Genomic DNA, 14277 nt, shown 5'->3' on the forward strand with positions numbered 1-14277 from the left:
AACTTAATTACTTGCCCATGGCTGCGATGGCAGAGGTGTGTCTACCAAATAGGTGGGTCTTAAGAAAGGAAGGGTTCTACAGTAAAAAGAGTGGATGGTCTAGTGTTTTATTATAGTTGCTTTAACTTTCTGGTTTATTAGTATTAATTGCTGGAGTTTTCCTTTTTACCTCTCTTAAGGCATCACTCCCTCTGTGAGTTGAGTGGCCCTGCTAAAATTAATGTCCACATACACTTGAAACATTACTGAAGCTGCTGCTTCCAAACCCTCAACCAGGGGAGCTGACAGAAACTCAGCTATAAGCGACATTTCAAAAATGAACTACATCAAACACCCCCGGCTTTGAAATGACATGAAACAACCCTCCCGATAGACCTTGAGTGAGCAAATGGAGTTTTTCCACTGCAGTTTCTAGATTTTGTGGTAGTAATAAAATAATTTTTAGGAACTTTGTTTATTAGACTCATCCCTACTCTCTGCTGCCCTTTGGAAATATTATAGTTGAGCGACTAAGAGTCATAAAAATTGAGACATCTTTAATAGTCCTGTACAGTTAAGTGGAATTCGTCGATATTTAAATGTCTTGAAAGAAGGAATTCAAGACTATTTGCTTAAACAGGAAAAAAAAAACTTCAAAAAGATTACAGTTCTTAACTCTGTCTCATGTAAAATGATCCTACAATTGCAGAGAAAAATCATCCACACAACCTGTATTGGCCTCTCCCAGGGTACCTGAGGCAGCCAATGTGTATGACCTTGCATCTCTAATTCATGTATCCTACCACACTAAGAGACCTCCAGAAAGGATCAGAGAGGTCCATGGGCACAATGACCAAGACTGCAGAAAAATGCCTGTATAAACCCCTTCCACCTCGTGTATGCCAAAGAGTGGTACAGACGTAGGTTAATCTAAGATACTTCCCTCAGATGGGTGGGGCGAGGAGGAGTTTTTTGCAGTGAATAACCAACCCAAGGTACAGTCTCCGCTAGGAGGCTAACAATAGCTCACACTCTTACCCACCAGTCAAAGAATAAGACTCAATAAACAGCTGTGCTTCTTTTCCTAAGAGTATAATTACATAAACTACATTTTGAAAGCCAGTAATTATTTATCTACGTACTATTTTTTTTTAATGAGCTCCAGAAAAGTAATTATCATCTTTGTGTTAAGCCCCACAAGTGCTTTGAACATCAAAAATGCCATGGGTGATAATATTACAATGATGAAGCCATGCAACGGTTTGGTTTGTTGTCAAGGTTCCTTGCTTGTCTTGCCACACACCTTGCTCTTTAATAGAATCAGTGAGAAATAACTTTGGCTACCTCTGTGTAGTGAATCTTCTTTTAGGATCATATAAGATGAAATGAGATAATGTATAAAATCTCTGGGGATTGGGGGGTGCCACTTAAATACAGATTATTATGTGATAAGGCCGTACTTTACCACAGTAAGTAGGGTGGGGAGGGGAACCAACCCCTACAGGGCTTCTGCTGCACTAGGTATCTCTAGACTGGTTTCTGCTCGATTTTTATAATTCGGCTGGATATGAACTAAACTCAATACAATAAGGTAGACCCTATTAGTCAACAAGACGACAATAATTTACTGTTCAGCCATAACTTATAACCGCCGCTATTGCTCTTGTTATACTATTGAAGGCTACTCAAGGTTAAGGAAATATTTTCTGAATCTTTGTACTGCCCCCGTGAACTTCAAGATATCTGGGTTTGTATCTTTCTTTGCGATAAAGTAGAGAATGTTAGTGATGTATCTTTATCATCTTATTTTATTTACTCCTTGCTTCCGTAAAGAATTTGAGGGAGACTACAGGAGCTATGTGGTATAATACCACTGTCATTATCATAATTCATTAAGTTTGAGCATTTGTAGCCGCACTTGAAAAATTACTCAGAAGAAAGGATAACAAAAAAAGAAGTTGTAAAAATGGATTCTCTGAAGGCCTTTAAACAGATTAAATCATGGTCTTTCTTTGCAATGGTCTTTTAGGATGAAATGGAATTTCTTTAGGAATATTTCTTTCTGAAAGATCTTTCTGGTCCCCTTTATTCCTATAACTCCTTGGAAAAGAACCTTAGCATGCCTAGTTACATCTAAGTGTAATTTAACATCTTCTATTTTCTGACACTATAACTGAATAGTTATATTCTCTTAGCGCTTTATTGAGTTTTTGTGAATGGCTCCCAACTGCTTTTAGCTCTATAAAAATTTATAAGTCTATGGAATAATAATAATGATGACAAACATTTATTGAGTACTTCTATGTGTTAGGCACTGTGTTAAGTGCTTTATGAATGCCACATGAGTATTAACTTGTTTAAATATCTCATGGTGATTTTTGTTTTAAATATACTCTGTAGCCATCCATTTTAGAAAGCAAATAATCCCTCTAAAAGTTTAGATTTTTACCTACTGATTCATTTAAACCAGGACTTGCCTGCAAATTATATACAGACATACAATTTTTACAAAACAATGTTAGCTTCATAATCTCAGCTACAATCTGTTTAGCACAAATTGTGTGTCAGGCCTGCCCTAAGCACTTTACACTAAGCATCTCATTTAATCCTCACAGTAACCCCAAGAGATAAATATTATATCCCTGTTTGACAAATAATAAAACTAAGTTTCTGCGATGTAAGAAACTTGCCTGATATATGTGTGAGTTAGAATTCAAACCTGGGTCTGAACCTCCAACCCTACTGTATAAGTGAGGAATTTTATTCTTTCTCACCCAAGATCATATGAGAATGTTTTGTGTATCCCTTCATATAGCGAGATGAGAACTGATGTCTCTACACAGAGAAACAGGAACTGTTCTGGAAAGCATCTTAAAAAGTGAACACAGAGCTACTTGGAGATGGAGACAGAGGTTAATATTTTAGCTGTCCGTGTTGCAGAGACATAGCATCCTGGAACTTAGGGATACCTTTAGATATTGAGGGGAATAAGAAGAAGAAAGTACGCAACTTGGTACCTGAGAACTTATGAGACAGGCTCCTCTCCAAGAAGTGTCCTAGGACCAGTCCCCAGGGAACTGAAAATGGGGCTCACTCCAGATGATTTGGTCCCCTAGTCCACCAGGCAGCGCCCTGGGCTGCAGACACAGGCCCACACCCAAGAGCAAGGTCAGAAAAAGCAAGGCTCCTCTAGTTCCCTTACAGTCCACTTCTAGTTCTTTCTTCCTGATTCCCTACTGCTGACAAGAAGGATTTTCTGTTCTCTTCGCTTTAATGTTTATACAGAACCTCCCACCCTGGCACCATGTTACTTTGCCAGGAACAACTCATAGAGATGTTTGGGGTGGGAGGAAAAAAAACTGGACTAAACTCAGTCTCAAACTAGTTTAAAGCAGAGGCCCGTTCCCACCATTGGCCTCAGATCAATATACGGCTGGGTAATTAACCAGTTTCTGTCTCCTCTGTGAAATGAGGAAAGCTGTGTTGTGTTCGTTTATGGAAATGTTTCAATTAATTATCAGTACATTGCCTCCAAATAATCTGGCTGCTCCGTATCACACATGTAAGTGATAAAATGCCATCTTCAGTGTTACTTTCAACGGTTTTCCCACTGAATTCACATGCGAATACACCTCAGCGAGAAAATGCTGGAGATAAGTGTCTCTAAGGCTGTGACCACTCCCTGAGGTTTTTTTTTTTTTTTTCCTCCAGGTACTGCCAGAGGACAAACAGCAAAATCTGTTTCAGCCACAGAGGGTGGGACAGACGGAAGCCCCAGACGACCCTAAACAGAAACCAAGTTTGCACAAATCTGTCCCGGCAACGTGTCACCTTGGCCCCGTGTAAGACAAAACGGACTCAGTCTAAACTACAGAAGGCATGACCAGAACTAACTCAACACCCACCACCCAACACTACACCTACGATCCCGCGTCAGCCCTGGTTACCCACCCCCGTACCTTCCTCATCCTTTCCTGTGTCGTTAACTGGTGTTTGCCAATGGGAGGGAGTCATTCCAGTCAAGGGAAATGATCGCTAAAATTCTATACTCTGCACACTTCCCCAACAAATACCATGTGATTCATGACAATAAGAACAGCGGTCGGAATGAAAAGTGGTCACGTGGTTTTCCAAAGACTCTTGAGGTTTCCCTCCCCCACCCCTTCTTTCCCTACTCACCCCTATGGGAGTCCGTCTGTGGCAGAAAATGTGAAGGCATTAGGACCAGAGAGCCCTTTCCTGCTATTTGCTTGAGAAACAAAGCCTTCCCTCCTCCCAAGTTGAAAGAAATAAAGGAGTCTGAGCTAGTCACAACCTGCAAGCCTGCTGGCGGCCCGTCAGCTTGCCAGTGGTGCAACTCAGCGGAGTGAGTACCGGCTTCGAGCTTTGCAGAAAATGAGAGAGGGAGAGAAAACAGAGACAGAAACACAAAGACAAAGAAAGAAAGGCATTAACCTGGCCAGGAGTCAAACAGGTGCATGGCGCCCGAACGCTGAGAAGAGTGTCTGACAAATAGAGGATCCAACTGTGTGTGTCTCTGGGGGGCTGCTTCTGTACTGATGGGGGCAGGGCTGCAGTCTGGATGTCAAGGGGTGGATGACAGATTTTTTTTTCTTATTCACAGGACTCATATGGTTGGCCAAGAGCCTTTAACTTTCCTCCACTTGTCAGTCTGACATCTTCGTGGATACTCTCTGGCTCCCTGGGATGAATTCTCCATGAGAGAGAGGGGCAGCCAGGATGCTGATCACACACGCTGCCACCATGAGTCACAGAATTTTGTGGTGCCTTTGGAAGAGGGGGTGTGTGAGCCCCGGGGCTGCCACGTTGACAGCAACAGCAGTGAGCTGTGTGATTCGTGGAGCGGCTGCCTCGGTCTTGAGCTGGCCGCTCAGAGGCCATACGTGGCCTTTTAAGACTCTTACAGCCCCCCTGCACTTGGAGTGACACATGTCTGGCAAGGATCTGAGGTTTGCAGGCGCTCTCTCTCAGAACTGGCTACCTGGGACTCCTGGGATTTAAGAGCCTCTAGAAACGGAGGGCTGTGCCCTCAGGCTGTAATTTGGCTTTCGGGCAGATGTTAGGAACAGAAAGGAACACAAGCAGAGGAAGGCCTGGTACAAGACCCTCAGGAGAAGGCCCCAGTTAGGAGACAGAGCCAACCAAAGGGCATGCAATTCAGTGGGACTGAAACTGGGAGGGCCCTGAGTGTCATCTTAGACAAGGATGCCATCTCTGGTGGACTTTCAGTCTCTCGACTTCAGTTTAAGTTCAAGCACTCAGTAGCCCCATAATTCAGAAGACCTGGTTTGCAGCTGTCAGACCCTTGTCCACATGCCTCTGATGGAGAGTTACTGTGAGTGTAGCTGAGACAGCTGGGCTCATCCTGCAGTCCCAACCCCACCCCTGCACCGGAGTGGGTTTTGAGTTCAAGTGTGGTCTTTACCTGAAATGCGCCTGGGCACGTCGGTGATGGCAGGCAGCCCGGTGCCCCGGGTGGAGGACAGCGGGGTGGTGGAGTGAATGGACGGGGGCGTCATCTGGCTCAGGTACGAGGGGTAGGACTGGTCGTAGGACCACGGCGGGGAAGACTGCGTCTGTCTGGGATCTGGGCAAAGAAGAAACATCTTTAGCACACCAGCCGCTGTGGCCTTCGAACACACAACCCCAGACTCAGAAAGGATAAAGCAGGGGAAAATCAGAATATACAAGGACGGTCTATTTCCCACAACTCCACCCTTGCAGGCCCCCTAGGGCACAGAGCTTTCTAGACTTCGCGTCTTTATGAAAGTAACAAAATGGATCGTGTGTAAGGACTATTTGTCTCTCTCACACGTAAATATTTCTATTTGGAAAGCCTGTCATTTAAGAAAACAATCTGCTTTGGTTATCGTCACAAAGTTGAATTCCATTTTATTTATTTTCTGTATTTCCTGTATGTTTTTTTAATATTACTCCAATGAATAGGTATTACTTATCTCTTTTTTAAAAAGTTAGAAAATTTGGGAACGATTTATTTGATTAAAGAGCAGGTAGACTGTGCCTTTTACTGCTACACATCCAGCCACTATCTTTCAGCCGTGCTTTTTGGTTTGTAAATGATTCCATGATTTTAGCATGGTTCGCTTTCTTTCCAGGCATATCGAGGGGGTGCCCTTTCCAGTCTGAGGTTTAGGAGGCTGGGGTAGAGATGAGCACAGAAGGGGCAGCATGTAAGGAGAAGAGGAAAGAGGGGAGCCAGTTATGTTATTCTCATGCTAAAGCTACACCAGAAAATAACCTTTAAGAAAAAACAAAACTTAATTTCAAAGCCAACTAAGAACTGAAAAGCTTCATCACCATCCAGTTTCAATGTTAAGCACATGAGCTTCTGACAGTAAGAAAATGATCCAAAACACAACAGGGAAATGTCTTCAATCCTATTGGAATCTGTTTCAAAGATGTCACATGTTTGGAATGTGGCCTAGTGTTACCTACAGTCACTATAACGATAAAAATAATGGGCTACCAACTGGTTAGAGTGACCTGCTGAGAATTAGCAATATCTTTTGATTTATCTTTATGGAGTTTCTTGGAGGTATAAACAGAATCATAAGCAAATTTCTCTTATCATTTTTTTTTCTAACTTCACATTTTAAAAATTTTAAACACTCTCATATATCAGGCTGTTCTCAAGACAGCTTTGTATATTAGAATAGCCATGGACTTTGGAATGTGCAGAATTAGGTTCAAGTTCTGAGACTTCTATTTTCTAGCTGTGCGATCTTGGGTTAATTACTCAGTGACTCTGAACCTCAGTTTCCTAATCTGTAAAAGGGGGTGGGGGAGTAATAATATACGAATCACAGGGATGTGGGAATTGCATGAGAAAACTATGTGGAGAGGGCTAGCATGGGAAGCACTCAGTAAGTATTAATTCTTGTCTTTTAGAAAAACTCTTGGTGACACGAGGATAGTTCCATGGTTAAAACACATCTGAACTGGAGTAAATACATTTGGAATAGGTCTAATTTTAAATTATTCCTATATCACCTATGAGCCTCTGAAAAGGAAAAGCTCAATTTTTAAAAACTATAAATATATTTAAGTCAATTCAGGTTTATTGCTACAAATGAAAGTGCGTGTAACAACACATGGGTTTTCCTGAGATGATGCCTCTTTAAAGCCTCTCAGTTTTTCTGTACAAAGCCATTTAGTTTCAGCTATTTCTTGTTTATTTGCTCCATTCAGAAATATTTTATTTAAAGACTATCTAAATAGGACATACTTTCCTTGAATCAAAATAATTAAATACATCTGGACATTTATCTAATGTTACTGTATCAACAGATGTATAGGAAAATTTCATCCAACTCAATTTTAAGGAATATTTACCTGAGTTTGCAATTTGAATAAAAGTATAGCACTGTAAATGGTTAACAGAAAATTTTCCTTCCGAAATGTAAAGTATGCTTGATCATTAACGTAATGAACTTTTGTGCTTTAAAATGTTCGAGGCTGACATTGTACAGATCGGCAACATTTCAAATCTGAGTGAGTGGTCCTTGTTATATATCTGATATAGCCATACTTCCTTGCTTTAACCATTAATGTAATTCACTATTCAGATAAACGGTAAATGATCTTCAGATGGAAAAAGATGCATTCCTTACAGCACCAGAAAGCAATCTCACAAAAGTAATAAGGCCTTCTCTCAAGCACTATTTTCAATAGACAAAAAGGACAAGAACCACGTAGCAAAATGAGCAGGGCACACGGGACTCAAATTTGGATTTGAGTTCTAATCTAACGTCACCAGATGACTCCCTGAGCAAGCAGTCTAACCTCTATCTCCATCCCTCTACTATAACATGTTGCCAGCAGTATTGGGCTCTCTGCCTGCAAGTGGGGGGAAAACACAAAGAAATCTAAAGAATGACTAAAATCACTGACATTTAGAAATATCACGAAGGAATCAGGGAACTTAGCTTGGATGTAAGATACAGCCTTTCATTTCTCCTTAAGCTGAGAGGCAGGCCAGTACAGGGGGAAAGAAGGGGGCTTTCTGATGAGAGGATCTGAGTTGGAGTCCCAGCTCTGCTATCTGTGAGCTGGATGACCTCAGCTGTATTAGCTAACTCTCTGAACCTCAGTTTCCTCATCTGGAAAATGAAGCAGCATAACATGGTAAAGTGAACATAGCAAAGTGCTCACGTGTGCTGGCTGGACAGACAAGCCTAGGCTTGAATCACAGCTCCCCACTTTGCTGAGCAAGTCACTTAAACTTTGGGGGCCTCAATGGCTCATCTGTAAAATGGGAATGATGACACTTATTAGGGCTCTTGTGAGCATTACATGAACTAGGCCTTCTTTAAGGCCGAGTTCTTCTAAGGCCTAACTTCTAAGTTATCTGACACTCTCGGCACATACTGAGTATATAATAAACAGATATGATTATTGCTATCTGTAAAGTGAGTATAATTATAACTACTATCATTTTTGTTTACAGAACTAGGTGAAATAATACAAGTAAAAGCCTTTTGTAAAGTACTATATGAAAATGATTATTATTCTCTCTAGGAGCTCATATCACGTGGCCAAGGCCCTACTGTGTTTCATGGGGTGTTTCTTAATGTTGCTGAGCTTTAATTTCCTCATCTGTAAAATGGGATACTATCTCAGAGCGTGTCGTAAGGATTAAATAACATACAGCAAGTGGCTAATTATCATTATTCAAAAAAATTAAAAATCTGACTCTAAACTATCCAGGGTGGTTGGGTTGTCTCGTGTTAAGTCTCAAAGATTTCCAAGATCAGACTCAGCACAATTCAGTATAATGCCTGGCTCATAGTAGGTGCTCAATAAATAACCATTGCATGAACCTCCCAGGGTGGCTGGAGTGAATAATAGAATTTTATAATGAAGTAGTAATTAGTCCTTCTCTAACTTCCCCTTAGGCTACAAAAGAACTTGTTATTGGTGACGTTTTAGCTTTGACATAAACTTCCTGACTGCTGGAATATATACTAGAACAGTCTATCAAAGGATAGCTTTCCTATCAAAGGATAGCATTCCAGGAATGCACAGGAAGTGGAGGTCCTTCCTGAAGATATCCAAGATTAGCAAAAAGAACTTCTCACTAGCCCTAAACAAGTGAGAAGATGTCGAGCTCTCTCTTTTTTTTTTTCTTTCTCAGAGGACAGGCTGCAGGCCAGCCAATCTCTCTTCCAAGTTCACTGTCCTAAGATTCTATGATAATGACCTACTTAAGGAGAGAGAGTTACTAAAGAAAAATAAAACACAAGAACTGCCATACAGGGCTTCTTTAAAAAATAATAATAATACTGGTCTCCAAGCACCCCAGGGCTTCTCTAATACCCTGTGAATGAGGCCTCAACAATCCCAGCTCCCCAACGTCTGGCCTGTGTGATACTGGACGAATTACATAACCTATCTAACTTCAAGGTGCCTAATGTGTATAATGGGAATAAATAAGAAGAGCTCCCTCTTAAATTTGTTTTGAAGATTAAATGAGGTAATGTAGGAAAGAGCTTAGCACATGGAAAGAACCCAATAAATGTTCACCACTGTTAAAGCATCTACTTTACTGAGCCTTCATTCTGTATTTATGTTTCCAGCCCATAACCTCTTATTTCTAGCAAAGGGCCATTTTTAGAAAGCTTCCTGTAGTTTTGAAGTCTGCCATTTGGAGACCATATCTGCACTGGTCACTTTGATACCCTTTACAATCATTTAACCTGAATCGTGTTCCTTCTTAGTCTTAAGCTTCTCCCAGACCAAGAAATCCTAATCTGTTTAGTGTGTTTTCTAATACTGTATGCTTCAACTTTTTTCAAACTTTTAGTGGGGGGAAAAGAAAAAAAAAAAGGCTATAAAATAGCAATAAAACGTCCAATCACTAAGAAAATGTAATCCTATCATAAATATATGATTACATCATATTTGCTTTGTTGTGGACAATTATTAATGCTTACAATAGAGAAAAGTCACCTTAACCTGATCTCATAAACGATTTCTGAACTCAGCTTCCTGAAGAAACCTGAGACTTCTGAGATTCAGTCTGAACTTGGATGAGTCAGAGCAGGTGACAGGTGTTTTTAGGCACCGCCGGTCAATCCTAAGGTTACTAATAGGGAAGAGTGAGTATAGGGCCTAGCTCTGAGACAAACCTACTAATTAACCATTAACAAACAAGAAACCGTCTTCATCAACCTCAGGCCCCACAGCGCTAGTAGAACATATTCCTTTCCTATACCCCATGCAGAGTTGTACTGAATGTTTCGTCCTTTTGAGTCTGCAGAAACATGGAGGGAAGTACCCTGTCCTTCCACTCTAACATAAATAAGAATATCCTTGACTTCTTGGGTCTCAGAGGCTTGAGGTGCCAATCATCGCCTTGATACTACATCCTGGGTGACCAGAGATTACCTATGAGCACCCACAAGTTTTCAGAAAATAACTGAACTCTATTTCACAGACATTCCCAAAAGACAAGAAAACTGCCGTTGAACTTGAAATCGTCTTAGGGTGCTTTAAAAACGATAATTCGTTATTTTCCTATGGCAATCTTCGGAAACAGCAACAATATTACTTTTATTACTATATTCTAGAAATTCAAAGCATTGACAGGAGTCTTTATATAGATATGACAATTTAGAAACAAAACCCTGGGTGTTGGTTTTTTACGGGCACATACTCTTTTGTGCTTGGGAAACCTGAAATACTAAACAGCACAGGGGCGTTTTAATAGGACTCCACCCCTATTTCTCCCCAAACTTCTCTCCTTTCACCTAACAAAGGGGAGGGGGGAGTTTAAAGGGAAGTCATAATCAAGTATGACCTGTAACATAAACTTGAGAGAGAAGATCAGGTCTTCCCTATACAATGGGCTGCTGTGCTCACAGCAGGATGTGACTAATCACAATGACTCAATGCGAGAGAAGAGAAAGAAGCAGAAGACCTAGGGCAGGGCAGAGCTCCTGGAGGCACTGGGGACGACACCGAGAAGAAAACAGTCTCCAGTCTAACTGGGAACCCGTGATAGGAACCGCCACCAGGCTTCCGAGGTCAGGCTAGTGACTGGACACCTCAGACCTACAGCTGTACAATTCCACAAGAAACTGTAGACCAAATCTAGCTACCAAGAGCTCAGGTTAAATAAAGAGGAGCCAGTCACTTGACAAAAAGAATCCCTTCAGCATTTGTTCCAACTAAGGCAATGTTGGACAAATTTTGTTGGACAAATTTGTTGGACAAATTTTAAAAAGACACCAGAGAGGCACAAACTACTGGGTGTAAGACAGGCTCAAGGATGTTTTGTATCACAAGGGGAATACAGCTAATATTCTGTACTAACTGGAAATGGAAAGTAACCTTTAAATATTGTATAAAAGCTTAAAAAAATGTTTTTAATTAAAAATAAAAAAAGACACCAGAAGTCCAGGGGCCCATATACACTTTGCACTTTCTCTCCCAACGCACTAAAGTTGAGGGCAAGGTTCTTATTTAGCTATCCCTTTTTCACCTACAGAGTACCAATCGTCATTACTGCCACCTTAACAGGGCTTTTGGGGTGGGGGGGGCAGTTTTTACATGCTATTCTGGGAGTCAGCAAACCATCCATCTTTACGGTGACGAACAGCTTCTGTACGCCTACATGGCAGTGCAATGGCCTAAGGGATAGATAAGTAACAAGACATTTCTTGCCGTGCAAAAGCTTATACATGCAGGTGGGGAAAGTAAGACTAACAGATATAAAACAAGTAACTTAAAAATGTTCAAAGTATGTCCCTGTGTTTTTCAAAAAGCTCTAAAGATAGACATGAACCACAGGACACCAATATCAGTGTGAATTTTGTAAGATCTCCTTCTAGGGTGGTGTTCCTTCAGCTTAGGCTACTTGGAGACTGAGCCATCCGCTTTCCATTCTATAGACCCCAAAACATAGAAGTACAGGAGGCAACGTTCCCAGGAGATGCTCAAAAATTGATGCTACTTGGGGGAGAAGTGGTTCACACGTCTTAAGTGGTCTTTGCATCAGGCAAAAAATGGAGACAACCATTTATCTAAACCGTGGATATGAGGAAAGCAAGCTCTCTCCTTTGAGTTGGACCACAGCTTCTGAAGTTCAATAACGGATATGGGGAAAAGGAAGCAGGGCCATGCATTTCCTGAAGTGATTTGTAAAGAGTCATGGGCTCTAAGAGTATCCAGGCTTTCAAATGACTGAGAAGCTACATTTCATGTCTGCCTACTTGAACTCTGAACACTTGGGGTCATAATAAGAGAGGAATAAAGAGACAGATGGTTAGAAAAAAAGGCACCGTAGGAAAAGGAACTGACTCCAGGAGAACAGGGAGAAGTCTCTTAATGAAGAAGTTTGAGTGGGGAGAGCAGAGTGGGCAGAGAGCTTTAGAAAAGCCCAGGGAAAGATACATGTGGAAACTCAGTGGTTGCTATTAACGAGCCCCCTTTGGTAAACACTCTGGTTAGATGTCTGTGGGTGTGAATGAAGGGCTGCTTTCCTAAGAACCGCTCGCAACAGGGCACACCTTGGACATGGTGCTGAACTTCACGCAGACACGGGAGGAAACAAGTCAACAGGGGCCAAGCCTGAACCAGCACACAAGCGACTGCTTCCTGTCTGTGCTGCCAGTGGGCTGCTGTGTAATGTGGCAGGACAGGGGCCGGTGATTTCTGCCATGTGCGCCCCAGTGAGCACCTGCTGTATCTGGGGAGCCCAGTCCATTCAGAGAGCATCACATTCCCATCCCTTCTCCTCCACCCATTTCCCCCTCCTCAGCACTCAACTCGGGCTGCGCAAACCTCCAATATTTCATGAGAAAACTGGGGTACTTAAAATGAACTGCACAGACAGTTCTCCTAGTTGAAGATTATGCCTCTCCCTTGAAACCAGGGTCAAAGTCAATCATCTCAATGGAGAGAGGCAGCTTTACAATTTCCTATCCTAGACTATTTCTGTCATATTACTGTCATTCGTAAGACAAATATACTCACATTCTTACCTCCGTGAATTCCCATTTCCAAACATTTACACTAAATGCTAAATCTTAAATTCTATGTCTTCTCTAATAACCCTGCTAACTAGACTGGAGTTTTAGAATGAGCTTTCCCGCTCACTTCCCGTTCTCCTGACCAAGAGGGAACACCGTCGGAAAACAAACAGGCACTTCCAAGTGCAGGGGGAGCGCTGGGTGGGGGGCTCTGGCACTAACCGTGCAGCTGTGCACCAATAGTTCACCTTCTCTGAGTATCGCTGTCGTCAGGTGTAGATGAGAATGGATGGGTTATCCCTAAGATGTTTTCCAGCAATGAAATGCTATGATTCTAACTACTCGGAAAATTGGGCTCCCAACCCTCAGTCCTTTCTGGAGTCGGTAGTTGCAACAGCAAGGACCAAGGCCGCCCTGAGCTGATCTGGGGCGGCTGGGAGAGGAACTGATGGGGGCTGACACTCGCGGTGTGTCCCATCACAGAGCGTTGTGGCCCACGTCGGCAGAGAAGGCACCAAGAGCGGGAGTTTGACTCCCCTCCTGTCCCCAGCCAGGCGGTCTCTCCAGCTGACTAAAGTGGCCACCAGAATCGCTCGGCAGGCCACCAGCCCAGCCGATTCCAGAGCTTAAGGCTGAAATCTGAGAAAAAAGCAGCAACCTGTTCGGATAGAACCGGATGCTACGCAGGGTGCACCAGGCATGATGAGTCATGTGTCAGTACAAACAATGGGAGGACGGGGACTTAGTAAATCCTAGGGGACCATGGTGGGGAAGAGAATGAGAAATGACAGGTACAGCCTGAGACGTCACAGCCCCTAACAAAATGTCAAAAGAAAAACCAGAAGGAAGTTAAGACAAGGTAATGAGAAGTGCCTTTTCTCAGTACCACCAATTTGGGACTGGAAGGAACTCATCACTGTCTTACAGAAAATGAGGGAATTTTCTTATTTTCTTTTTAGTTAGGGCTTCTCGCTGACAGAGCAGAGTCTGCAGAGTTCTTCCTTGTATTAAGGAAAACATGTCTCCCTGGAACTCCACTCACTCCTCATTGTAGCTTCGCTGCCTGGGATTCCTTGTCCACATGACAGTTATTACATTATTTGAAGATAATGCCTTTAAAGCTTACTACACGATAGACAATACTTTTACATTCTCTTACTCCATTTACCTAGAAAAATCTAATAGAAGAAACAAAAGGCTATACCATATGTCACACCTAACCTGGCCTCAGCCTCGGCACATCCGGGACCTCAGTGTAAAGGTAGCAGAGGGAAGGGAACTAGCT

The 14277-nt window shown here is 42.3% G+C and overlaps 1 protein-coding gene across 3 annotated transcripts in view; it reads right to left on the reverse strand.

Moving 5' to 3' along the window:
- RUNX2 (RUNX family transcription factor 2) overlaps positions 1-14277 on the reverse strand; it is a gene marked incomplete at both ends in the record, with an annotated part of 209389 nt that overhangs the window by 26729 nt on the left and 168383 nt on the right. For all 3 annotated transcript variants that reach the window (XM_082664616.1, XM_082664618.1, XM_082664617.1), the window contains one exon: positions 5426-5587. In XM_082664616.1, coding sequence (XP_082520742.1) covers positions 5426-5587 — 162 coding nt within the window. The remainder of the gene's footprint in view (positions 1-5425; positions 5588-14277) is intronic.

The sequence above is a fragment of the Grampus griseus genome (genome assembly GCF_964374135.1).
Source record: "Grampus griseus genome assembly, chromosome: 10".
Classification (NCBI taxonomy): domain Eukaryota; kingdom Metazoa; phylum Chordata; class Mammalia; order Artiodactyla; family Delphinidae; genus Grampus; species Grampus griseus.